This window comes from Salmo salar, chromosome 01, assembly GCF_965601325.2.
Source record: "Salmo salar chromosome 01, fSalSal1, whole genome shotgun sequence".
NCBI lineage: Eukaryota > Metazoa > Chordata > Actinopteri > Salmoniformes > Salmonidae > Salmo > Salmo salar.
Genome location: NC_138291.1, coordinates 132,289,921 through 132,315,603, shown reverse-complemented (window position 1 = coordinate 132,315,603; position 25,683 = coordinate 132,289,921). Strand labels below are relative to the sequence as shown.

The 25,683-nt window shown below is 43.8% G+C and overlaps 1 protein-coding gene across 1 annotated transcript in view; it reads left to right on the top strand.

Annotated features, from left to right (window-relative positions):
* col27a1a (collagen, type XXVII, alpha 1a) overlaps window positions 1-25,683 on the top strand; it is a 365,335-nt gene that overhangs the window by 258,998 nt on the left and 80,654 nt on the right. Inside the window, exons 33-40 of the mRNA XM_045688056.2 lie at window positions 12,485-12,538; window positions 18,856-18,909; window positions 19,383-19,436; window positions 19,544-19,597; window positions 19,974-20,081; window positions 21,575-21,628; window positions 21,826-21,933; window positions 23,259-23,312. Of these exons, the coding sequence (XP_045544012.1) occupies window positions 12,485-12,538; window positions 18,856-18,909; window positions 19,383-19,436; window positions 19,544-19,597; window positions 19,974-20,081; window positions 21,575-21,628; window positions 21,826-21,933; window positions 23,259-23,312 (540 nt within the window). The remainder of the gene's footprint in view (window positions 1-12,484; window positions 12,539-18,855; window positions 18,910-19,382; window positions 19,437-19,543; window positions 19,598-19,973; window positions 20,082-21,574; window positions 21,629-21,825; window positions 21,934-23,258; window positions 23,313-25,683) is intronic.

Genomic DNA, 25,683 nt, shown 5'->3' with positions numbered 1-25,683 from the left:
AACATGTTGGTATTACAGACTCAGTCAGGGACTGGTTGAAAATGTCAGTGAAGACACTTGCCATTTGGTTAGCGCATGCTCCGAACACTCGTCCTGGTAATCCGTCTGGCCCTGCGGGCTTGTGATTGTTGACCTGTTTGAAGGTCTTACTCACATTGGCTACGGAGAGTGTGATCACACAGTCATTCGGAACAGCTGATGCTTTCATGCATGCTTCAGTGCTACTTGCCTCGAAGTGAGCATAGAAGTAATTTAGCTCGTCTGGTAGGTTTGTGTCACTGGGCAAGCTAGTGGATGTGCTTCCCTTTGTAGTCTAACCCAGAAGCCCTGCCTCATCCGATGAGCATCGGAGCCAGTGTAGTACGATTTAATCTTAGTCCTGTATTGAAGCTTTGCCTGTTTTATGGTTCGTCGGAGGATATAGCGGGATTTCTTATAAGCTTCCAGGTTAGAGTACCGCTCCTTGAAAGCGGCAGCTCTACCCTTTAGCTCAGTGCAGATGTTGCCTGTAATCCATGGCATCTGGTTGGGGTATGTACGTATGGTCACTGTGGGGACGACGTCATCGATGCACTTATTGATGAAGCCAGTAACTAATGTAGTGTACTCCTCAATGTCATCGGAAGAATCCCAGAACATATTTCAGACTGTGCTAGCAAAACAGTAACTTAGCATCTGCTTCATCTGACCACTTTCTTATTGACCGAGTCACTGGTGCTTCCTGCTTTAGTTTTTGCTTGTAAGCAGGAATCAGGAGGATTTAATTATGGTCAGATTTGCCAAATGGAGGGCGAGGGAGAGCTTTGTACACATCTCTGTACAACATTAACAATGTCTACCCTGTATTTCTGATCAATTTGATGTTATTTTAATGGAGAATTTTGTTTTAATGGACATTTCTAAGTGACCCCAAACTTTTGAACGGTAGAGTATATAAATTAGATATTTCTGTATTTCATTTTAAATCAAATTGCAACATTTTCTATGAACATGTTTTCACTTTGTCATTATGGGGTATTGTGTGTAGATGTGTAAGACAAAGAATTTGGAATTCAGGCTGAAGTACAATACATTTATAATATAAAAACATTCAATAGCCGCTTTTGACATGATTGCCAACACAGACTGATGTTCGGCTCAAATAGATAGCAGCCTTCAATGTGGCAAACCAATCCAAACTCCTCTCTCGGCATGTCCAGCCCACTCATTATCTCAGCCAATTATGGCTAGTGGGAAGGTTGCTAACTTTTTCTGTGGCTTAACCAACAAGGCTCGTAATTTAACAATTGTATTCGTATTTACAGATGGCATACAATATTGTTATTAAGGCACATGAAAGGTCGCATGTTTGAGAAGGCATTTCTGTCCAAAAACGCATTTTGATCAAAGAAAAATGTTTACGTTCAAACGTCTCTCCTGTGAAGTCGTGACTTGCGACATACGTCTAGTTTCCTGAATCGGGTCACATATTGGGGGATTTTCTCAGAGACCGCCTGGTATGTATGTATGTATGTCCTGGATGACTGGGAGCACACTCCCAGTGATGCGCTGGGCCGCCCGCACCACCCTCTGTAGGGCCTTCTGTTCGAAGGTGGTGCAATTTCCATACCAGACGGTGATGAAATCAGTTAGGATGCTCTCGATCGTGCAGCTGTAAAAGTTCCTCAGGATCTGAGGAGCCATGCATTCCACGATCAGCTCCTAGGTCTTGCTGATGTCTCTGTGTCATTGGCGTTGTTGATCAGACCTACCACCATCGTGTCATCAACAAACTTTATGATAGAGTTGGAGTCGTGGGTGGCTACACAGTTGTAGGTGAACAGGGAGTATAGCAGGGGCTAAGCACACACCTCTGAGGGGGGAGTGGAGGGAGGGGGTTGTTGCCCACTCTTAGCACCTTGGGTAAGCCCCGGAAGTCCAGGATCCAGTTGCAGAGGGAGGTGTTCAGTCTCAGGATCCCGAGCTTGGAGGGCTTTAAGGTTTTCAACGCTGAGCTGTAGTCGATGAACAGAATCCTCACATAGGTATTCCTCTTTTCTAGATGGGAGAGGGCAGTGTGGAGTACAATTGAGGTTGCGTTGTCTGTGGATCTGTTGAAGCGGTATGCAAATTGGAGTGGATTCACGGTGTCTGGGATGATGAGTTGATGTGTGCCTTGACCAGCCTTTCAAAGCACTTCATTATCACAGATGGGAGTGATACAGGGCGGTAGTCATTGTGGCAGGATGCCTTAGAGTTTTTGGGAACAGGAATGATGGTAGTCAGTTTGAAATATGTGGGGATTACAGACTGGGAAAAGGAGTTGTGTCTGTGAAGACACTTGCCAGCTGGTCTGCTCATGCCCTGAAGACACGCCCTTGAATACCGTCTGGCACTGAGGTCATACGAGTCTTGACGCACTTAAAAACCTTACTTACTTAAGCCACGGAGAGAGAGATCACCCAGTCCTCCGGATCTGCGGGGGCCCTCATGCAGGGCTCTGTGTTGTTTTTGTCGAAGCATTCATTAAAGGCATTGAGTTTGTCTGGTAGAGAGACATCATTGGGCAGATCACAGCTAGTTCTTATTTTGTAGTCTGTATTGTACATTAGCCCCTCACTCTCTGGATTTTCCTGAATCTGATGTCCTGTCCGCTCTGCGAATCGAGAATCCATCGAGTTGGATAGTCATGGGGGGTATCTTGTCCGAAAGCCATGTTTCAGAAAAACAGAGAATATTGCAGTTACAAGTGTGTAATGTTAGCACATTGTATGTGTAGCACTAACTAGGTAGCTGGTTGGGTACCTGCATCGTTTCAGTGACTGGCTCAGCTGGCAAGCTAGTAATGTTGGACACATTTATGATAGCTTTCGTGCCCATTGTGAAACTTCAGAAATACTGTTCATTGAAGCACAAAACTCCGTAGTTAAATGTGAAATGGTGCAACTAAGACTTTCTCGACAAAAAATTAAATAATAATATCTATCCCATTGCTCTTTGCGAGATACAAGATGGATCAGTGCAGGCATAATCATCACGCTATCTGATGTTGAAAGTTGAAAGTGGAAATGTTACATGTAGCTCCTTAAGGAACCAAGCTTGTTCTGTACACTGTTTATGCCTGCAGTAGTGTTGGGAATTAATTTAATCCATAGAAGGGTCATTTGGAGGAAGGATTGTTGATAAATATTTAACATCCGTATCTAAAAGCATAATTGAGAGAGAATTCATCAACAGTGGTATATTTGTGACATTTGGCCTTACCCAGGACTGCTTTATGACTACGTAATGTTTCATCTTTAGGTAATACAAAGCAAACATTAGTGTCATATGAAGCTTTACTGCTTGCTCTGTAGTATGAGTAGTATTTTGATTTTAATTGTAAAAAAATATTACATTAATTAATGAAGATTGAAAAATGTAAACATTAACATTGCATTTTTTTAAATATATATACACTGCTCAAAAAAATAAAGGGAACACTTAAACAACACAATGTAACTCCAAGTCAATCACACTTCTGTGAAATCAAACTGTCCACTTAGGAAGCAACACTGATTGACAATACATTTCACATGCTGTTGTGCAAATGGAATAGACAACAGGTGGAAATTATAGGCAATTAGCAAGACACCACCAATAAAGGAGTGGTTCTGCAGGTGGTGACCACAGACCACTTCTCAGTTCCTATGCTTCCTGGCTGATATTTTGGTCACTTTTGAATGCTGGCGGTGCTTTCACTCTAGTGGTAGCATGAGACGGATTCTACAACCCACACAAGTGGCTCAGGTAGTGCAGCTCATCCAGGATGGCACATCAATGCGAGCTGTGGCAAGAAGGTTTGCTGTGTCTGTCAGCGTAGTGTCCAGAGCATGGAGGCGCTACCAGGAGACATGCCAGTACATCAGGAGACGTGGAGGAGGCCGTAGGAGGGCAACAACCCAGCAGCAGGACTGCTACCTCCACCTTTGTGCAAGGAGGAGCAGGAGAAGCACTGCCAGAGCCCTGCAAAATGACTTCCAGCAGGCCACAAATATGCATGTGTCTGCTCAAACGGTCAGAAACAGACTCCATGAGGGTGGTATGAGGGCCCAACGTCCACAGGTAGGGGTTGTGCTTACAGCCCAACACCGTGCAGGACATTTGGCATTTGCAAGTGAACACCTAGATTGGCAAATTCGCCACTGGCGCCCTGTGCTCTTCACAGATGAAAGCAGGTTCACACTGAGCACGTGACAGACGTGACAGAGTCTGGAGACGCCGTGGAGAACGTTCTGCTGCCTGCAACATCCTCCAGCATGACCGGTTTGGCGGTAGGTCAGTCATGGTGTGGGGTGGCATTTCTTTTGGGGCCCACACAGCCCTCCATGGGGTCGCAAGAGGTAGCCTAACAGCCATTAGGTACCGAGATGAGATCCTCAGACCCCTTGTGAGACCATATGCTGGTGCGGTTGGCCCTGGGTTCCTCCTAATGCAAGACAATGCTAGACCTCATGTGGCTGGAGTGTGTCAGCAGTTCCTGCAAGAGGAAGGCATTGATGCTATGGACTGGCCCGCCCGTTCCCCAGACCTGAATCCAATTGAGCACATCTGGGACATCATGTCTCGCTCCATCCACCAACGCCACGTTGCATCACAGACTGTCCAGGAGTTGGCGGATGCTTTAGTCCAGGTCTGGGAGGAGATCCCTCAGGAGACCATCCGCCACCTCATCAGGAGCATGCCCAGGCATTGTAGGGAGGTCATACAGGCAGGTGGAGGCCGCACACACTACTGAGCCTCATTTTGACTTGTTTTAAGGACATTACATCAAAGTTGGATCAGCCTGTAGTGTGGTTTTCCACTTTAATTTTGAGTGTGACTCCAAATCCAGACCTCCATGGGTTTATAAATTGGATTTCCATTGATTATTTTTGTGTGATTTTGTTGTCAGCACATTCAACTATGTAAAGAAAAAAGTATTTAATAAGATTATTTAATTCATTCAGATCTAGGATGTGTTATTTTAGTGTTCCCTTTATTTTTTGACTAGTGTTTATTGTTGAACAAAATATACCCTACCAGCATATTAAATCTCCAGAGTTGGATCTCTGCTACTTTTAGAGTAATGGCCCATTTTATACAGATTAATAGGCATAGTAGGCAATGTAACCAATCACAACCCAAAGCCCTACTTTTACTTGTATCAATGTAAAACGGTGCCGGAGAGGAAGGCAGACGTGTTACGTGCCCCCAACCGATTGTGTTTTTTTGTTTGTTTATTTGCGTTGTTTTTAACTGAATTTTTTTACTTATTTTGTACAAAAATAACTTCTAGACATCAGGACTGCGATTACTCACCACGGACTAGCAGAATCCTTTTTTTCCTTTCACGACTCTGATGAGCCCGACATGAAGGATGTACTGCTTTCTCGGGAACAGGCCCCGTTCTCCATGATTTGCGTGAAGAGGAGACGGAGAAAAAGGGGCCAAGAGGCGGGCTGCCTTCTGAGAATTCATAGGCGATCGGATAAACCCCCACTTCCTTCCATTTAAAAAAAATATATATTTCACCTTTTATTTAACCAGGTAGGCCAGTTGAGAACAAGTTCTCATTTACAACTGCGACCTGGCCAAGATAAAGCAAAGCAGTGCGACAAAAAACAACAGAGTTACACATAGGGTAAACAAAAGTACAGTCGATAACACAATAGAAAAATCGATATACAGTGTTGTCGTGACGTTGTATTAGTTAATGTGACGACTGTTGCTCATCGAATGATTAACGGTTTATAATTGCGTGATTAAATGAATTAAGCAATGAATCAAGCAATTGTTAACTCATCAACCTGGGGCACCATGGGAACAGTATTTTGATTGAGTTTCTATTTCCCAAATTAACTCAAAGGATATCAGAATATCGATTTTACAACAGTCGCTAAATTAATCAATTTCCTCTACAGTCTCATTCTGAACGTCGCATAATCCGGGAATCTGCACGGACCCGGGCTTCACCAATGAGTTTACCACACCAATCTTAGTTGATTATTTATTTACTAGCAAGCTAAAATGATGATAAAAATACACATACACAAAACACAGTCTAGCTATTGATTAGGACTTAGTATAACGGGCCAACACACTATGGCGCGTGTTACCCAAAATGGGGATTTAAAAGAGAGAGAAACCAAGAAAGTACACGAGAGAAATATACATTTGGGTTCATTTGTCAGCCATGCTTATTTAAACCTAGCCTTGCCCCGAACTGCCGCTCTTATGGGTCAGAATATAATGATGTAATTACGTGTTGGAGGTCTCAGGTGGGAAGCTCCGCGTGTGTCGTTTAGGCTTCTCAATGACGCACTTCTCCGGCGCAACTCTCTGGTTGTCCTCACGATGTCAGTGTCCTTCTTGGCTAAGTGGTCTGATCCCTCGCCCTTGATCTGAAAGGGGTCTTCTGAGGACAGACAGCTCTGTAGCTCAGAGCTCACAGCTTCGGACTCGAACGGTGTATATACCACGATTCAATGGAGAGTGGAGGCTGGGTGGTTCGGCTTGAATTCACCCGCTTAGACACAGCTACTCGTCCGTAGCTCGTGTAGAAAAAGATTTCTTTGTCTTCAACCTTGTGTTTCATTTTGGGGTTCGTTGACTTTGTTAGACCTTCGCTGCAGCTTGGGGTCAATGAGTCTGATATGTTAATTCTTCACTCTCCTGTCTTATACCCTCCGGTCAGAAGTGGGTGTAACCGCCTTTAGGGCAATTCTCTGGGCGGACCAAGTTAAGGGGCAAGGCCTAGATTTGACTAAAATCCTATTTTAGACACTACCTTCACATCTCATCTTTACCAAAACATTCTCTTTGATTTGGATATTTTCCACACAACGTACAATGTATAAACATCAGGCATATACTGGGAAAACTCTTAAAGGTACAATGTTTTCATAATAACGTCATCTCTTAACCTTTAATAACAATTCAAAAGTTACATACATTTTCATATTCCACCTCTCGTCATGACCACCATTGTGGCTGACGGAAACCATTGTTCCAAAGTCCCTTTATTGCATGTTTAATGTTCTGAGGCCAGTTCTCCATAGTGAGAGGACAAAGGAATTTCTCAGTGGCCTAAGGTTTATTATGGGCGTGAGGTGTCATAAACCCCCCCCACATCTTCAGACCCCTAGATCTCTCCTCCTCTGTTGGGGGTTTGGGAGATAATCTGTAGGGTGGTGGTCTCCTGTACCCTGACCTGATCAGGACAGTAATGACAGTGTGTAGGAGGTAAGGCAATAAATACGCCATAGTAGCGAAGCAATTACAATTTAGCAAATTAATACTGAAGGGATGGATGTGCAGATGATGATGTGCAAGTAGAAATACTGTTGTGCAAAAGAGCAAAAAAGTAAATAAAAACAATATGGGGATGCGGTAGGTAGTTGCGTGGGCTATTAACAGATGGGCTATGTACAGCTGCAGCGATCGGTAAGCTGCTCAGATAGCTGATGCTTAAAGTTAGAGAGGGAGATATGAGTCTCCAGCTTCAGTGATTTTTGAAATTCGTTCCAGTCATTGGCAGCAGAGAACTGGAAGGAAAGGCGGCCAAAGTAGGAATATGTTTTGGGAGTGAACAGTGAAATATACCTGCTGCAGTGTGTGCTACGGGTGGGTGCTGCTATGGTGACCAGTGAGCTGAGATAAGGCGGGGTTTACCTAGCAAAGACTTATAGATGACCTGTAGCCAGTGGGTTTGGCGATGAATATGAAGCGAGGGCTAGCCAACGAGAGCATACAGGTCGCAGTGATGGGTAATATATGGGGCTTTGGTGACAAAACGGATGGCACTGTGATAGACTGCATCCAATTTGCTGAGTAGAGTGTTGGAGGCTATTTTGTAAATGACATCATCGAAGTCAAGGATTGGTAGGTTAATTAGTTTTACAAGGGTATGTTAAGCAGCATGAGTGATGGATGCTTTGTTGCGAAATAGGAAGCCAATTCTTGATTTAATTTTGGATTGGAGATGCTTAATATGAGTCTGGAAGGAGAGTTTACAGTCTAACCAGACACCTAGGTATTTGTCGTTGTCCACATATTCTAAGTCAGAACCGTCCAGAGTAGTGATGCTGGACGGACTGGCAGGTGCGGGCAGCGATCGGTTGAAGAGCATGCATTTAGTTTTACTTGCATTTCAGAGTAGTTGGAGGCCACGGAAGGAGAGTTGTATGGCATTGAAGCTCGTCTGGAGGTTAGTTAACACAGTGTCCAAAGAAGGGCCAGAAGTATACAGAATGGTGTTGTCTGTGTAGAGGTGGATCAGAGAATCACCAGCAGCAAGAGCGACATCATTGATGTATACAGAGAAAAGAGTCGGCCCGAGAATTGAACCCTGTGGCACCCCCATAGAGACTGCCAGAGGTTTGGACAACAGGCCATCCGATTTGACACACTGAACTCTGTCTGAGAAGTAGTTGGTGAACCAGGCGAGGCAGTCATTTGAGAAACCAAGGCTGTTGAGTCTGCCGATAAGAATGTGGTGATTGACAGAGTCGAAAGCCTTGGCCAGATCGATGAATGCAGCTGCACGGTAGCAGAAAATCGTCTCTTATCGATGGCGGTTATGATATCGTTTAGGACCTTGAGCGTGGCTGAGGTGCCCCACGGAAGCATTCCAATCTTTGGCGTTGAACAGGCTAGTAATAGGGGTTGCAACAATTTTGGCTGATAATTTTAGAAAGAGAGGGTCCAGATTGTCTAGCCTGGCTGATTTGAAGGGGTCCAGATTCTGCAGCTCTTTCAGAACATCAGCTATCTGGATTTGGGTGAAGGAGTAATGGGGGAGGCTTGGGCAAGTTGCTGTGGGGGGTGCAAGGCTGTTGACCGGGTTAGGGGTAGCCAGGTGGAAAGCATGGTCAGCCGTAGAAAAATGCTTATTGAAATTCTCAATTATCATGGATTTATTGGTGGTGACAGTGTTTCCTAGCCCCAGTGCAGTGGGCAGCTGGGAGGAGGTGCTCTTATTCTCCGTGGACTTTACAGTGTTTTTTTGAGTTTGTGCTACACGATGCAAATTTCTGTTTGAAAAAGCTAGCCTTTGCTTTCTTAACTGCCTGTGTACATTGGTTCCTAACTTCCCTGAAAAGTTACATATCGCGGGGGTTATTCGATGCTAATGCAGTACGCCACAGGATGTTTTTGTGCTGGTCAAAGGCAGTCAGGTCTGGAGTGAACCAAGGACTATATCTGTTCCTGGTTCAACATTTTTAGAACGGGGCATGCTTATTTAGGATGTTGAGGAAGCACTTTTAAAGAATAACCAGGCATCCTCTACTGACGTAATGAGGTCAATATCATTCCAGGATACCTGGGCCAGGTCGATTAGAAAGGCCTGCTCGCTGAAGTGTCATTGACATCAGTCATTGGCTTCATCAATAAGTGCATCGATGACGTCGTCCCCACAGTGAGCGTACGTACATACAGTGGGGGGGGAAAGTATTTGGTCCTCTGCTGATTTTGTACGTTTTCCCACTGACAAAGAAAGGATCAGTCTATAATTTTAATGGTAGGTTTATTTGAACAGTGAGAGACAGAATAACAACAAAAATATCCAGAAAAATGCATGTCAAAAATGTTATAAATTGATTTGCATTTTAAAGAGGGAAATATGTATTTGACCCCCTCTCAATCAGAAAGATTTCTGGCTCCCAGGTGTCTTTTATACAGGTAACGAGCTGTGATTAGGAGCACACTCTTAAAGGGAGTGCTCCTAACCGCAGCTTGTTACCTGTAAAAAAGAGACCTGTCCACGGAAGCAATCAATCAATCAGATTCCAAACTCTCCACCATAGCCAAAGAGCTCTCCAAGGATGTCAGGGACAAGATTGTAGACCTACACAGGACTGGAATGGGCTACAAGACCATCGCCAAGCAGCTTGGTGAGAAGGTGACAACATTTGGTGCGATTATTCGCAAATGGAAGAAACACAAAAGAACTGTCAATATCCCTCGGCCTGGGGCTCCGTGCAAGATCTCACCTCGTGGAGTTGCAATGGTCATGAGAACGGTGATGAATCAGCCCAGAACTACACAGGAGGATCTTGTCAATGATCTCAAGGCAGCTGGGACCATAGTCACCAAGAAAACAATTGGTAACACACTACGCCGTGAAGGACTGAAATCCTGCAGCGCCCGCAAGGTCCCCCTGCTCAAGAATACATATACATGCCCGTCTGAAGTTTGCCAATGAACATCTGAATGACTCAGAGGACAACTGGTGAAAGTGTTGTGGTCAGATGAGACCAAAATGGACCTCTTTGGCATCAACTCAACTCGCCGTGTTTGGAGGAGGAGGAATGCTGCCTATGACCCCAAGAACACCATCTCCACCGTCAAACATGGAGGTGGAAACATTATGCTTTGGGGGTGTTTTTCTGCTAAGGGGACAGGACAACTTCACCGCATCAAAGGGACGATGGAGCTGCCCAATGACACAAGCCTACCAAATGAGCTAAACAACTTCTATGCTCGCTTCGAGGCAAATTGCACTGAAACATGCATGACAGATTCTATTAATCAGTTGGGGTCTCTATAAGCTTCAATATGAGGTCCTAAACTTAGCATGAAAGTGCATCCTTGTAGGTGTGGGCTAATATAGTCAAAATGTTTGGGTTAAGTTTAGCCAATGGCCATGGGATAAGCTGAGCCAAGGGCTGAGCCATTGGCAAGTTGATCAAATTGAAGTGTTTTCTTACCAGGTGTAATGTAAGGCAAGTTGAGCATGTCCTGCGGCTCAATACACAGGATTTACAGCATCCTGCAATATATGTAGATATCTTTGTTTGAAAATAATACTATATTTCCCTTGACGGAGTGATGCTGATGTGCTTTGAAAGGCTGTTCATGTCTCACATCAACAGCATCATCCAGGATACCCTAGACCCACTCCAATTCGAATACCACCTCAACAGATCTACAGATAAGGCAATCTCAATCGCACTCCACACTGCCCTTTCCCACCTGGACAAAAGGAACACCAATGTGAGAATGCTGTTCATTGACTACAGCTCAGCGTTCAACACCATAGTGGCCATAGAACTCACCACTAAGCTAAAGGACCCTGGGACTAAACACCTCCTTCTGCAACTGGATCTTTGACTTCCTGACGGGCCACCCGCAGGTGGTAAGGGTAGGCAACAACACGTCTGCCATGCCGATCCTCAACACTGGGGCCCCTCGGGGGTGTGTGCTTAGTCCTCTCCTGTACTCCCTGTTCACCCACAACTGCATGGCCACACACGACTCAAACACCATAATTAAGTTTGCAGACGACACAACAGTGGTAGGCCTGATCACCGACAACGATGAGACAGCCTATAGGTAGGAGGTCGGAGACCTGGCAGTGTGGTGCCAGGACAACAACCTCTCACTCAATGTGAGCAAGACAAAGGAGCTGATCGTGGACTACAGGAAAAGGTGGGACAAACAGGCCCCCATTATTAACATTGACGGGGCTGTAATGGAGCGGGTCGAGAGATTCAAGTTCCTTGGTGTCCACATCACCAACGAACTATCATGGTCCAAACATACCAAGACAATCGTGAAGAGGGCACGACAACACCTTTTCCCCCTCAGGAGAATGAAAAGATTAGGCATGAGTCCGCAGATCCTCAAAAAGATCTACAGCTGCACCATCGAGAGCATCCTGACCGGTTGCATCACCGCCTGGTATGCTCGGCATCTGACCGTAAGGCGCTACAGAGGGTAGTGCATACAGCCCAGTACATCCCTGGGGCCAAGCTTCCTGCTATCCAGGACCTATATACTTGTCGGTCAGAGGAAAGCCCAACATTTTTTCAAAGACTCCAGTCACCCAAGTCATGGACTGTTCTCTCTGCTACTGCACAGCCAGCGGTACCGGAGCGCCAAGTCTAGGACCAAATGGCTCCTTAACAGCTTCTACCCCCCGCCATTTGTTTTTTACACTGCTGCTACTCGCTGTTTATTATCTATGCGTAGTCACTTCACCCCTACCGACATGTACAAATTACCTCGACTAACCTGTACCCCCGCACATTGACTCAGTACCTGTACCCCCTGTATATATCCTCGTTATTGGTATTTTATTGTTACTTTTTATTATTTTTTATTTTAGTTTATTTGGCAAATGTTTTCTTAACTCTATCTTGAGCTTCACTGTTGGTTAAGTGCTTGTAAGTAAGCATTTCACGGTAAGGTTGTTGTATTCGGCACATGTGACAAATAAAGTTTGATTTGAATGTAAAAATTGGCTCAACTTACCCCATTCTCCCCTACTAATTTTTGGGCAGCACCTGTTCTCTTGTAACCTGATCCACCAACCTGACCTGACTGTAGCCCTCGTGAATCCATGTAGCGAAACAGAACGTAAGCTCATGAGATCAGGATGGTTGAACAAGGATAGTTCTCATGTTGTTTGAGCACAAAGCTGCATTGATTTCTCTTATATGACCATCTCTCATCAACATTGTGTCTCTGTTCTGTTTTCTAGGGACTCCCTGGGCCAGTGGGGACAGTGGGGCCACCAGGAGAAATTGGTCTAAAGGTGAGAATTTACACATACAGTACACACACACACATGCATGCTCACACGTACACTCATGTGCGCACGCACACACACACACACACACACACACACACACACACACATGCACATGTACACACACTTTATCACTCTCTCTCACACACAGACACATACACATTCACATCGTCTGGTCTCTCTAGTTTAATCAGGATGTGTGTGTAGCTACCTGTTTGTTCCTCCCACTATAATGAATAATTGATTGATTGACTGATTTTATTTGTCATTAAAAAAACACACTACTGTTCAAAAGTTTGGGTTCACGTAGAAATGCGTCAGATTCAACAGAAGATCTCTTTGTTTCTTGGGACCTAGAACTAGCATCTCCGTTTTGTCCGGGTTTAAAAGTAGAACATTTGCCTCCATCCACTTCCTTATGTCTGAAACACAGGCTTCCAGGTAGTCCAATTTTGGGGCTTCACCATGTTTTATCAAAATGTATAGCTGTGTGTCGTCCGCATAGCAGTGAAAGTTAACATTATGTTTCCGAATGACATCACCCGCGCTCAGGCTAGGCCATTCAATGACATTGAGACTTGTCCCGAAGCCACTCCTGCATTGTCTTGGCTGTGTGCTTAGGGTCATTGTCCTGTTGGAAGGTAACTCTTCTCCCCAGTCTGAAGTCCTGAGCACTGTATAGCAGGTTTTCATCTCTGTCTCGATCCTGAATAGTTTCCCAGTCCCTGCCGCTGAAAAACATCCCTCACAGCATGATGCTGCCAGGTTTCCTCCAGACGTGGCGATTGGGCCAAAGAGTTCAATCTTGGTTTCATCAGACCACAATATAGATTTACATTTTAGTCATTTAGCAGATGCTCTTATCCAGAGCAACTTACAGTAGTGAATGCATACATTTCATACATTTTTTTTTCTCCGTACTGGTCCCCCGTGGGAATCGAACCCACAACCCTGGCATTGCAAACACCATGCTCTACCAACTGAGCCACACGGGGATATCTTGTTTCGCAGGGTCTGAGAGTCTTTAGGTTCCTTTTGGCAAACTCCAAGCGGGCTGTCATGTGCCTTTTACTGAGGAGTGGCTTCAGTCTGGCCACTGTACCTTAAAGGCCTAATTGGTGGAGTGCTGCAGAGATGGTTGTCCTTCTTGAAGGTTCTCCCATCTCCACAGAGGAACTCTAGAGCTCTGTCAGAGTGACCATCAGGTTCTTGGTCACCTCCCTGACAAAGGTCCTTCTCCACCGATTGCCCAGTTTGGTCGGGTGGCCAGCTCTAGGAAAGACTCTTGGTGGTTCCAAATTTCTTCCGTTTAGGAGGAGGAGGCCACTGTGTTCTTGGGGACCTTCAATGCTGCAGAAATGTTTTGGTACGCTTCCCCAGATCTGTGTCTCGCCACAATCCTGTCTCGGGGGCTCTACGGACAATTAATTCGACCTCATCGCTTGTTTTTTGCTCTGAGGTGCACTGTCAACTGTGGGACCTTATATCGACAGGTATGAGCCTTTCCAAATCATGTCCAATCAATTGCATTTACCACAGGTGGACTCCAATCAAGTTGTAGAAACATCTCAAGGATGATCAATGGAAACAGGATGCACCTGAGCTCAATTTCGAGTCTCACAGCAAAGGGGCTGAATACTTGTAAATAAGTTATTCCATTTTTGGGGGTTTAATACATTTGCAAAAATATCTGAAAACCTGTTTTCACTTTGTCATTATGCAGTATTGTGTGTAGATTGTTGCGGAAATTATTTTATTTAAAACATTTTAGAATAAGGCTGTAACGTAACAAAATGTGAAGGGTCTGAATACTTACCGAAGGCACTGTACATAAAAAAACGTGACCTGGATTTGATAACAAAGTCAGAGACTTATTTCCATTGTGGTCTCTGTTTTTTTTTTACATATTTACATCCAGTATACAGTTACATAGACACATTACAGAGATACAGACATTAAAAATGGTTCTACTGTTCACTCATTAGCCAGCTTTTTACAAGGATGCATTTTTACCCCCTTTTTCTCCCCAATTTTGTGATTACGATCATGTCTCATCGCTGCCACTCCCCAACGGGCTCGGGAGAGGCGAAGGTCCAGTCATGCATCCTCCAAAACATGACCCACCAAACTGTGCGTCTTGGGGGGCAGGGGCCCGGCCTGCCACAGGGAGTCACTAGAGCGTGATGAGCCAAGCACTCACCTAACCCGGACGACAATTGTGCGCCGCCCTATGGGACTCCCGGTCACGGCCGCTGATGCAGTGCCTTAGACAGCTGCCCCACTAGGGAAGCCTTGACATTCTTTTTTAAAACAAATCAAATCTTATTTGTCACATGCTTCGTAGACAACAGGTGTAGACTAACAGTGAAATGCTTACTTATGGGTCCTTTTCCAACAATGCAGAGTTAGTGACAGAAATTGTGGCACGAGGAAAAAATACAGTGAATAACAATAACAATTAAAAATCACATGGCTATATACAGGGAATACCAGTTCCCTTATTAATGTCACTTGTTAAATTCACTTCAATCAGTGTAGATGAAGGGGAGGAGACAGGTTAAAGAAGGATTTATAAGCCTTGAGACAATTGAGACATGGATTGTGTATGTGTGCCATTCAGAAGGTGAATGGGCAAGACAAAAGATTGAAGTGCCTTTGAACGGGGTATGGTAGTAGATGCCAGGCGCACCGGTTTGTGTCAAGAACTGCAATGCCATTGGGTTTTTCATGCTCAACAGTTTCCCGTGTGTATCATGAGTGGTCCACCACCCAAAGGACATCCAGCCAACTTGACACAATTGTGGGAAGCATTGGAGTCAACATGGGTCAGCATTCCTGCGGAACGCTTTCGACAACTTGTAGAGTCCGTCCCGATGAATTGAGGCTGTTCTGAGGGCAAAGGGGAGTGGGGATGCAACTCAATATTAAGGTGTGCAGAGAAAGAAAATAAACATCATTGGATAGGTACCTGGAGACTAAGTCTGTGATAATTCTGGGGGCTATATATAATATTTTTTGTCACATACGCTGGAACAAATCACATTTTATTTGTCACATGCGCCAAATGCAACAGTTGCAACATTTTGTAGACTTTACCGTGAAATGCTTACTTACGAGCCCCTTCCCAACAATGCAGAGTTAAAACATTTTAGTAAGCATTTCACGGTAAAGTCTACAACAATTGCATGTGACAAATAAAATCTAAAAAGTAAATAGTAACATAATAAAACAACAATAGCGAGGCTATATACAAGGAGTACCGGTACTGAGTCAATGTGCAGGGGTACGAGGTAGTTGAGGTAATTGAGGTCAAATCAAATTTTAGGAATATAAAATGGAACTTTAAACATTAATTTTCAATAGTATTTTATTGGAAACTGCTAAATGAGTAAAAAAACGTGATGTGATTTATTTATTTTGATGATCTACCAGAAATCATGAAAACGGAGTTGACTTGCCTATGAATAAGGCACATATACTTTATATTTACTATATACTCCGCGATGCGTCGTGCCTAAGAACAGCCCTTAGCCGTGGTATATTGGTCATATACCACACCTCCTCGGGCCTTATTGCTTAAATAACAAACAAGAAAAAACACTTATGTCATGGCGCTGGCCCTTTCAGTGAATTGGCTAGCAGAGATGTGAACAACAGTTTTATGACCTTACAACTACATCATAAATACCACAGACTCTCCCTGACCATGCAATTGAGAGAGTTTCACAGTAAAAACAAGGGATTCTTCTGCCCAATTCTACTACGTCCCAGAATTTGAGAATATTCCTATTTTGGAGAATGTGTAAACGATCGGTGGAGAAGCCAGCTATGACCCAGTCCATTTTGTTTCATGTTTGTGACCTCATGAAAGACAATACAGCCACATTACCCTAACTCTGTTTATACAGGTGCCTCAGTTATAAAGTTTGCATCTAATTCTTGTATAAAAACCAATGAGTAAAAATGAAACTATTTGCGAAATGATGTAATGGGATGTTAACTTTTAAAATGAGAAAATTGTCTTCCTGTAAAGTTGGAACTAAGTCAGTGGCCATGCCCAAGTGAATAGGCATTGCTTGGAAATAATGAGCCAACCCCTTCTCTACATTTCTATAAGAGCCTCCATGACCCAATTCACGTTAGACTAAGCAAACCCCAGCGTGAGCTGAGGTTGCAAATGGTTGAATTTCTGAGACCAAAACATGCCGGGTGACGCTGGTGTGTGAAGTGGTTGAAACTACAACTCTACCAAAGGACAAAACTATTCCACGTGAGGCATTGGCTACATGGTTGGAAATTATTAAACTCTGAGACTATCGATCCCTACAGAATAAGAGCACATTTTAGGCAGAAATTACTAGTCTGCAGCTAAAAATTACGAAAACCGAGGACGAGAATACAGACAACCTCCGAAATATCTATAATATGAAAACATTTTTGAATGGTACTCTGAAGTATCTTTTCTAACCACGAAATACTTGGATCTTCGGGGAAACGCAACCAGAGAGACTGAACTCTCCAGCAGACGGACCGGATTCCAACAGAGAAGACAACAATGACATACGGGCATAAATATATACTTGCAATTATTCTCGAATGAGAGGCCGTTCATGTGCAAAGGATTAGCATTTCAAGAAATATAATTATAGCATGTGTGTAATGAATCCTTTTGTCTTTACCACTCTTTCTCAGTCCCACCCCTTTCCCTTTGTCCACCAAGCCGTCATATCGGCTTAGCCCACTAGGGACTCTTTCCGATCATTGTTAGTAACCAATGTCTGTTTGTTTATGTATTTCTGTGATTGTTTAGTTAGTTAGTAAATAAATAATTGAGCCAATTATTAAATTGATGATTCATAGTAGAGGCTGGATTTGTGCAGATAACCATAATTTACGACATTCAGATGAGACTATCGAAGGTAATAATAATAATTAATTAATAGAAGATTAATTGATCAGATATTAAAATATCTGAATAGTTAAATTCGGAAATTATAACTTTGTAATCTGAACATTTTCCTCGGTACCCTGACTTCATACTTAATTGAATTTAGTTTAATCTCGTAATAATAATTATAGAGAATTGATTTGATAAAATAAGTCTTCACATTTAATGATACTAAAGACACAACACTTATCATCTACTATAACAATACAGTGACTAAAAATGGCATACCAATGGCTACAACTTAGCTAGCTAGCTAGTCAGCTGACAGGAAAAATGTGGCTAACAGTAGTTTCTTAGCATAAAATAAAATGCTGTACAATGATGAAAATATGTCTAAAACATTGACAACTTCATCAGGAAACATAAGGAAATACTACTCACAATCTACTCACAATTGTTGCATTCATGCACAGTAAAGGATAAAACAGAATAATAATGTTAGAAAACCGGAGATTCTCTGCACAGCCACATGTGGCAAGCTTAACTTGGGAGTTCGGCTAATTAATGCTGCGAGCTTGTGCTAGCTGTGACGTCATCAGTCACTCTTAAAGGCACAGGCTGTCTTACAAGTGAATAAAATGAAAATTAATATAGAACTGTTGTTTCCGGTCAACAAACATTTTGTAATTAATGTTGTTGTATTATACTGGAACTAATGAAAACAAACTATAATTTAATGGGTTCAATTAAGAAAAAGTTCTAATAAAATCCTACAAGAGATCTAAAACCTATAGGATCCAATCAGATTACTTTTGATTTCCAAAAGGAAAAAAAGTAATCCAATAGGATTCTGATAGATGAGATTGTAAATTCTATAGGATTGCGAGAAATCCTATAGGATCCAATCAGATTACTTTTTATTTCCAATAAGAAAAAAGTAGTCCAATAGGATTCTGATAGAGGAGATACAAAATCCTATAGTTATTGTGTGTGTGGCATCAATATTAATGTGTGTGTGTTTTGTGTTTGTAAGCGTATGTTGTGTGTGTTGGAGTGTCAGTGTAGTATGTGTGAGTGTGTGGGTAGAGTCCCGTGAGTGTTCATAGAGCCAGTGCAAGAGAGTCAGTGCTACAAAAAAAGAGGGTCAATGCAAATAGTCCAGCTAGCCATATGATTAACTGTTCAGCAGTGTTATGGCTTGAGGATAGAAGCTGTTCAGCAGCCTTTTGGTTCCAGACTTGGCGGTAGCAAAGAGATAGGTGCAGTGAAATGTGTTGTTTTACAGGGTCAGACATAGTAGTACGGCGTCCTTGGAGCCAATTAGGGGTAAGTGCTTTGCTCAAGGTATGTCAACTGATTTTTCAGCTTGTCGCCTTGGGTATTTGAACCAGCGAGCTTTCGGTTACTTCTCCTTTTCTCTTTTTGTCTCTCTTAGGGTCCTCCAGGCGAAGTGGGTGATCCAGGACTGCCTGGCGAGCCAGGGGAGAAGGTCAGTCACAAGAGTACTCACCACATCCTACTCTAATCGCCCGCTTTCCTCCTCTAACACTGTAACATGGTTGTCTGTCCATTATAATAAGTCAGTCTCTCACTTACACACACTTACTGTAGTGAATGCAATGACGTTTCTGTGATGAGTCTGTGTAAATGACCAATTAGTGAATAACAGCACAGTTACTGTATGTAGGCAGTTATTGTTACAGCACATTCACACACACAAGTACCCACACACACGCATAAACACACACACACACACACACACACACACACACACACACACACACACAGAGGCAGAAATATATCTGTAACGTTAAGGAAACCCTGCCCTCAAAATTGTGTGTGTGTGTGTGTGTGTGTGTGTGTGTGTGTGTGTGTGTGTGTGTGTGTGTGTGTGTGTGTGTGTGTGTGTGTGTGTGTGTGTGTGTGTGTGTGTGTGTGTGTGTGTGTGTGTGTGTGTATCAGGGAGCACTCGGCGCCATTGGTAACATCGGAGAACAGGGACTAATGGGACAACGGGTCAGTGTTTCTGTCATTCTTTTCTTAAAATGAATTTCTCCTGATCAATTTGTGTTTTGTTAGCCATCAAATGTCAATCTCATTCACTGCTTGTGCTCTGTGTGTAGGGGGAGCCAGGGCTTGAGGGAGAGGCCGGTGCTGCTGGTCCTGATGGAACAAAGGTAAGGCCTGAGACAAATCTCAATGAGTCATTGTGTGCATCCAAAAGGCACCCGATTCGCTATGAGGCCTGGTCAAAAGTAGTGCACAATTTAGATGTATTTTGTAAGGTAATGGTCAGGTTGTTTATGGTGTTTTGAAACAACCAGGCAAAAACATATCTGAACAGATAAAAAAACAAAATATTATGAAGCGGAAATACCTCTTTATCTGATGACTCTACAACCAGAAAAACTGTTTACACCCAGAAATATGACTTCATTATGACATTCCATGCCACATTATGCCTGCTGGTTTCACCAGCTCTCTTTGCAGATCATTCCGTTTTTTTGTTGTATTGAGCTCCCCAGTTGAGCCCATGCTGTTCTGTTTTATTAGGGTGAAAAGGGTGACATGGGGCAGGAGGGCGACAAAGGAGAGAAGGGTGAAACCGGAATGAAGGGAAAGGAGGGCCCACCTGGGAATCCTGGACTCATAGGCAACACAGTGAGTGACAAACGTAACCAAACACCCCCACACACACATTCAACCAGGTTGATTATTGTTCTCAATTGCTTACCTTGGTAAATAAAAGCTTTCTATGGCTACAATATGTTGACCCGACACACTACACCAACTGTGACTGGGTTGTAGTTGTAATAAATAAATTACATTTAATTACCACTAAAATTCCATGAAAAACGATAGAACGAGAACCCAAATAAATAGCCTATGTATAGCAGCCTAGAAGTAGGTGATTTCTTCCCTGTCTTCTCTCTGGCGGTGGTGAGAATGATGAAGAAGCTGCGTGTGTGCACTGCGGAGGCCGTCAGAGACTTGACCGCTTTGCCCAATGAGAACGTTGAAAAAAGAATTACCAGCAGTTCCTGGCTAGCCTTATAAACAACATGAGGAGCTGCTTGTTCACAACCACAAGCTTTAAAGGCACGTCCGCAGTGGACCAGACTGCACCGCAGTCCGATTACAGAGAGCTGGTCAGAGCCTCTCATTCCGAGATTCAGGGAAAAAGACATTCGCATCCTGTGCCAACGCTTCTCCCTCCCGTGCGCCTCCGCTAACAATGGCTTTAGGGACTTTGTTCACAGTAGGGGACACGCAAGCTGAGACCACTGCTTAACTGTACACATCTCCAGTTCTTGACTAGACTCTTACTAGCTCAAAAGTATCGTGGAGCTCCTGCAGCTAAATATAAACAGTACGGGCACCCAAAATTAGTACCGGAACCTATTTCAGGTCAAGCACTGTTCACTGTAGCTCAGCAGCATGTGAGAGGGGGTTTAGCCACATGAACCTTATCACACCAACGAGATCTAAGATCCAAATTCACCGTGCGTCTGCATTGATGTTCATAAAACTCCACGAACCCCCTCGGAAGGCCCCGAGTGGAGTAAATAGTAAAAGTTGAATACTAAAAAAAGAGCGGGCAGGATATGTGCTTTAATTGCAACAAAATACAAGGCTGATAGTTTGTTAACCCCATTTGCTCTAATCCGTTTATGAAACAGTAATTCAAGAAGATCTAAATGCATATTACCATGAAACTGATTGAGATCAATCAAATCATTGGCATGCAGATACAGTTTGGACATTTTACTTGTAAAACGTTGTAATGCTGGGAGTCGAGAAGCAGGTGCAGGTGGTAAGTTTAATATAACAAGTATCATGGAGAAAAAAACCTAAGGGAGTGCCAGATAAAGGGGAGGTAATGAGAGAGGTGCGCGTATTGATGAATGCCAGGTGCGCGTAATGATGGTTCCCAGGACCGGTGGTTAGTAAACCGGCGACGTCAAGCGCAGGAGGGGAGGAGCGGGAGTAGAGGTGACATACATGAATAATTATCATTCACGAGTTACATTATTTTTCGCTCCCTCACCTAGAAATATTTCACAACACCATTGTCTATCTCTGTTAAATTTTGTCATATGTAGCTATTCAGCTAAAATATCTATTTCTCAGTCTGTCTCATATCTCCACTCCAGGGACAAGAAGGTAAATCCGGCAAGATTGGTGAAAGAGGCAAACCAGGAAGAAAGGTATTCTTATCAACCACATTTATTTCACTTATTATTTTTCATTGCTAGATCAAAACATGGTCCAGACCCCTGCGATACCAATTATACCTGCATTATACCTTTATAAATTTACCTTTGTTTACAGTACTTGTATATCAAGTAATTTTACTGTATAATGTTTCATATAATATCATACCAATTATATGTGTATGTTGTAGGGAGCCAAAGGTCATATGGGTCATCTTGGGGAGACGGGACCAATCGGAAAGACAGGGCCAAAAGGGTTTGTGGGACCGAAGGGCTCGAGAGGAACCATTGGACCTGTGGTAATGTGGACCTGTAATATTGCAGACAGTGAGATCATTTTCTGGGCTTGTATTCATAAACCGTCTCAGAGGAGGAGTGGGCAGGGGGCACCTGATCCTTCATCCTTAGAAAGAAAGGTGCTATCTAGAACCTAAAAGGGTTCTTCAGCTGTCCCCATAGGAGAACCCTTTGAGGAACCCTTTTGGGTTCCATTCTGTGGACCTTTTCCACAGAAGGTTATACATGGAACCTAAAAGGGTTCTGCTATGGGGACAAATGAAGAATCTCTTCGGCAGTAGGGATGCGTGGGCAAAATCAAGCCAAGGGCCCCCCCTCCAAAAAACCCATATTACAACCTACACTATATGTGTAAATTGTATTGTTTGCTGTTAATTCATATGCCTTGCGACCATGATATATAGGCCTAAAGGCCGAGACAATAAGAAGACTGTGGCAAAATAAATTCAACCACACCATTGTTTTATCACAAAACCGGATAGAAACCTCTGTCCAGTGAAGTCCACAACAAATATTGCATGTAACAGATAGTTACATGACCAACAGCATGGTTAAGCAAGTTAATGTTTCCCGACATTTTCGGCCCACTAAACAACTATTGATTTAGAACCACAGAGTTACTGCACTTCGCATAAAAAAAACAGGAGCTGCCTCCACTATTCCAGCACCATTTTGCATGTGCACGTTCGTGCAAGTAGAAAAACATGTTGACTCACCCTACTTGTTGAGAAACGCCAATGCCATCCTCCTCTCTTTCATGTTGACAAAACGGTTTATCACTCTGTCATACAGTAAATACTTTTAGTTTTTGTTGTCCTAGGCTACTTGGCTAAAATGCTTGCTTGCTAGCCTAACATCCATTCATGGGAAACGTTAACTAGTTAACATTAGCCTTCTACATCTAGCTACATGTTGAACTTCCATCCTCTCAGACCAGGGGCACAATGTATGAATTAATGGTTGGATCAGAATCGCCGTTATCATCATTGGCCAGTATTGAAGGAAAATTATGAAACACAAAGAAATGAAAGATACATTATTTTATGTGTCTTTGTGTTCCCTATATTCCCTTGGAGTCCATGAATACACGGCACTGCCTTTCGGAAGAGTCTAGATCAGCACTCCTGCTCTGTGATGCTTTATGAATATGGGTCCTGATGTTAGAACTAGAAGGTAAAACCCAGTAAGAAGTCAAGCAGTCAGAGCAAAATCCGTATTTAGGTTTGACCTTCATTGACATCTGAAGGCTGTCACTTTAGATGGGTAATGTGGTTATTTGCAGTTTTAGCTCCAGCGTGACCAAACCCTCCCTCCCTTCCTCTCACAGGGTCCCCCAGGTATAATGGGTAAACAGGGAGAAATGGGTCTAGCAGGTTACGAGGTAAGTCTACAAATTTATTTACCTTTATTTAATCAGGGACTCACCATTGAGACCAGTGTCTCTTTTACGAGGGAGCCCTGCATATACAGTCGTGGCCAAAAGTTTTGAGAATGACACAAATATGAATTTTCACAAAGTCCGCTGCCTCAGTTTGTATGATGGCAATTTGCATATACTCCAGAAGGTTATGAAGAGTGAACAGATGAATTGCAATTAATTGCAAAGTCCCTCTTTGCCATGCAAATGAACTGAATCCCCAAAAAACATTTCCTCTGCATTTCAACCCTGCCACAAAAGGACCAGCTGACATCATGTCAGTGATTCTCTCGTTAACACAGGTGTGAGTGTTGACAAGGACAAGGCTGGAGATCACTCTGTCATGCTGATTGAGTTCGAATAACAGACTGGAAGCTTCAAAAGGAGGGTGGTGCTTGGAATCATTGTTCTTCCTCTGTCATCCATGGTTACCTGCAAGGAAACACGTGCCGTCATCATTGCTTTGCACAAAAAGGGCTTGACAGACAAGGATATATATTGCTGCCAGTAAGTTTGCACCTAAATCAACCATTTATCGGCTCATCAAGAACTTCAAGGAGAGCGGTGCAATTGTTGTGAAGAAGGCTTCAGGGCGCCCAAGAAAGTCCAGCAAGCGCCAGGACCGTCTGCTAAAGTTGATTCAGCTACGGGATTGGGGCACCACCAGTACAGAGCCTGCTCAGGAAAGGCAGCAGGCAGGTGTGAGTGCATCTGCACGCACAGTGAGGCGAAGACTTTTGGAGGATGGCCTGGTGTCAAGAAGGGCAGCAAAGAAGCCACTTCTCTCCAGGAAAAACATCAGGAACAGACTGATATTCTGCAAGAGGTACAGGGATTGGACTGCTGAGGACTGGGGTAAAGTCATTTTCTCTGATGAATCCCCTTTCCGATTGTTTGGGGCGTCCAGAAAAAAGCTTGTCCGGAGAAGACAAGGTGAGCACTACCATCAGTCCTGTGTCATGCCAACAGTAAAGCATCCTCAGACCATTCATGTGTGAAGTTGCTTCTCAGCCAAGGGAGTTGGCTCACTCACAATTTTGCCTAAGAACACAGCCATGAATAAAGAATGGTACCAACACATCCTCTGAGAGCAACTTCTCCCAACCATCCAGGAACAGTTTGGTGATGAACAATGCCTTTTCCAGCATGATGGAGCACCTTGCCATTAGGCAAAAGTGATAACTAAGTGGCTCGGGGAATAAAACATCGATATTTTGGGTCCATGGCCAGGAAACTCCCCATTGTCAAAAAAAGCCTTTGACACTTATGAAATGCTTGTAATTATACTTCAGTATTCCATAGTAACATCTGACAAAAATATCTAAAGACACTGAAGCAGCAAACTTTGTGAAAATTAATATATGTGTCATTATCAAAACTTTTTGCCACGACTGTACTGTAGAATTTCATAAAACACAGAATTTTTTTAATATAAAACAAAATACAGCTTTTGACCTGTTCCAAATATCTCCTGTAATGCTTTAATCACACCGTACTAGTTTGTTAAAACTGGGTTACAGTAATGTACTGAGTTAAACCAACGCGCTTCACTCCTAATGCTTTTGATCACACTAATTAGGGACAGTTTGAAAGTTAGGGGAGGGTGTGTAACGATCGTCGTGCAGGAAGGAAGAAGTGGACCAAGGCGCAGCTGGGATCGAACTCATGTTATTTTTTTCAGACTGAAATAACACGGTCAAAACAGAGAATAAACGTATCGCTACTGCTCCAACAAAAAGAGACAACAACCCACAAACATCGTGGGGGGAAAAGGAACTTAAATATGATTCCCCAATCAGAGGCAACTAGTGACAGCTGTCTCTGATTGGGAATCGACAGAACCCAACATAGAAATACGCCCCAAAGCAAGGCTATACCAAAAACATAGAAAATAAACTATAGAAATGCCACACCCTGACCAAAATAGAAGAGTTCACCTGGTCAGGGCGTGACAGTACCACCCCTCCAACGGTGCGTACTCCCGGCGCACCAACCTAAAGTCTATTAGGGGGGGGGACCCGGGTGGGCGCCTCACCCTCGGTGGAGGCTCTGGCCCCGGGCGTGTTTCTCCCCCTGCCTCCACCCTAGCCCTACCCCTCTGGCCCGGACTGGACCACGGTGGAGCGGCATGCTCAGGCTCCGGAGCGGAGCCGCCGACCGGAACAGGACTGGTCACCGGTGGACCGGACACAGGCCGTGCCGGACTGTGGACACGCGCCGTGGGCCTGGTGCGGGGAACAGGGACGGGCCGGACAGGACCGGGGACACGCACCACCAACCTGGTGCGGGGAGCAGGGACGGGCCGGACTGGCCTGGGGACACGCACCACCAACCT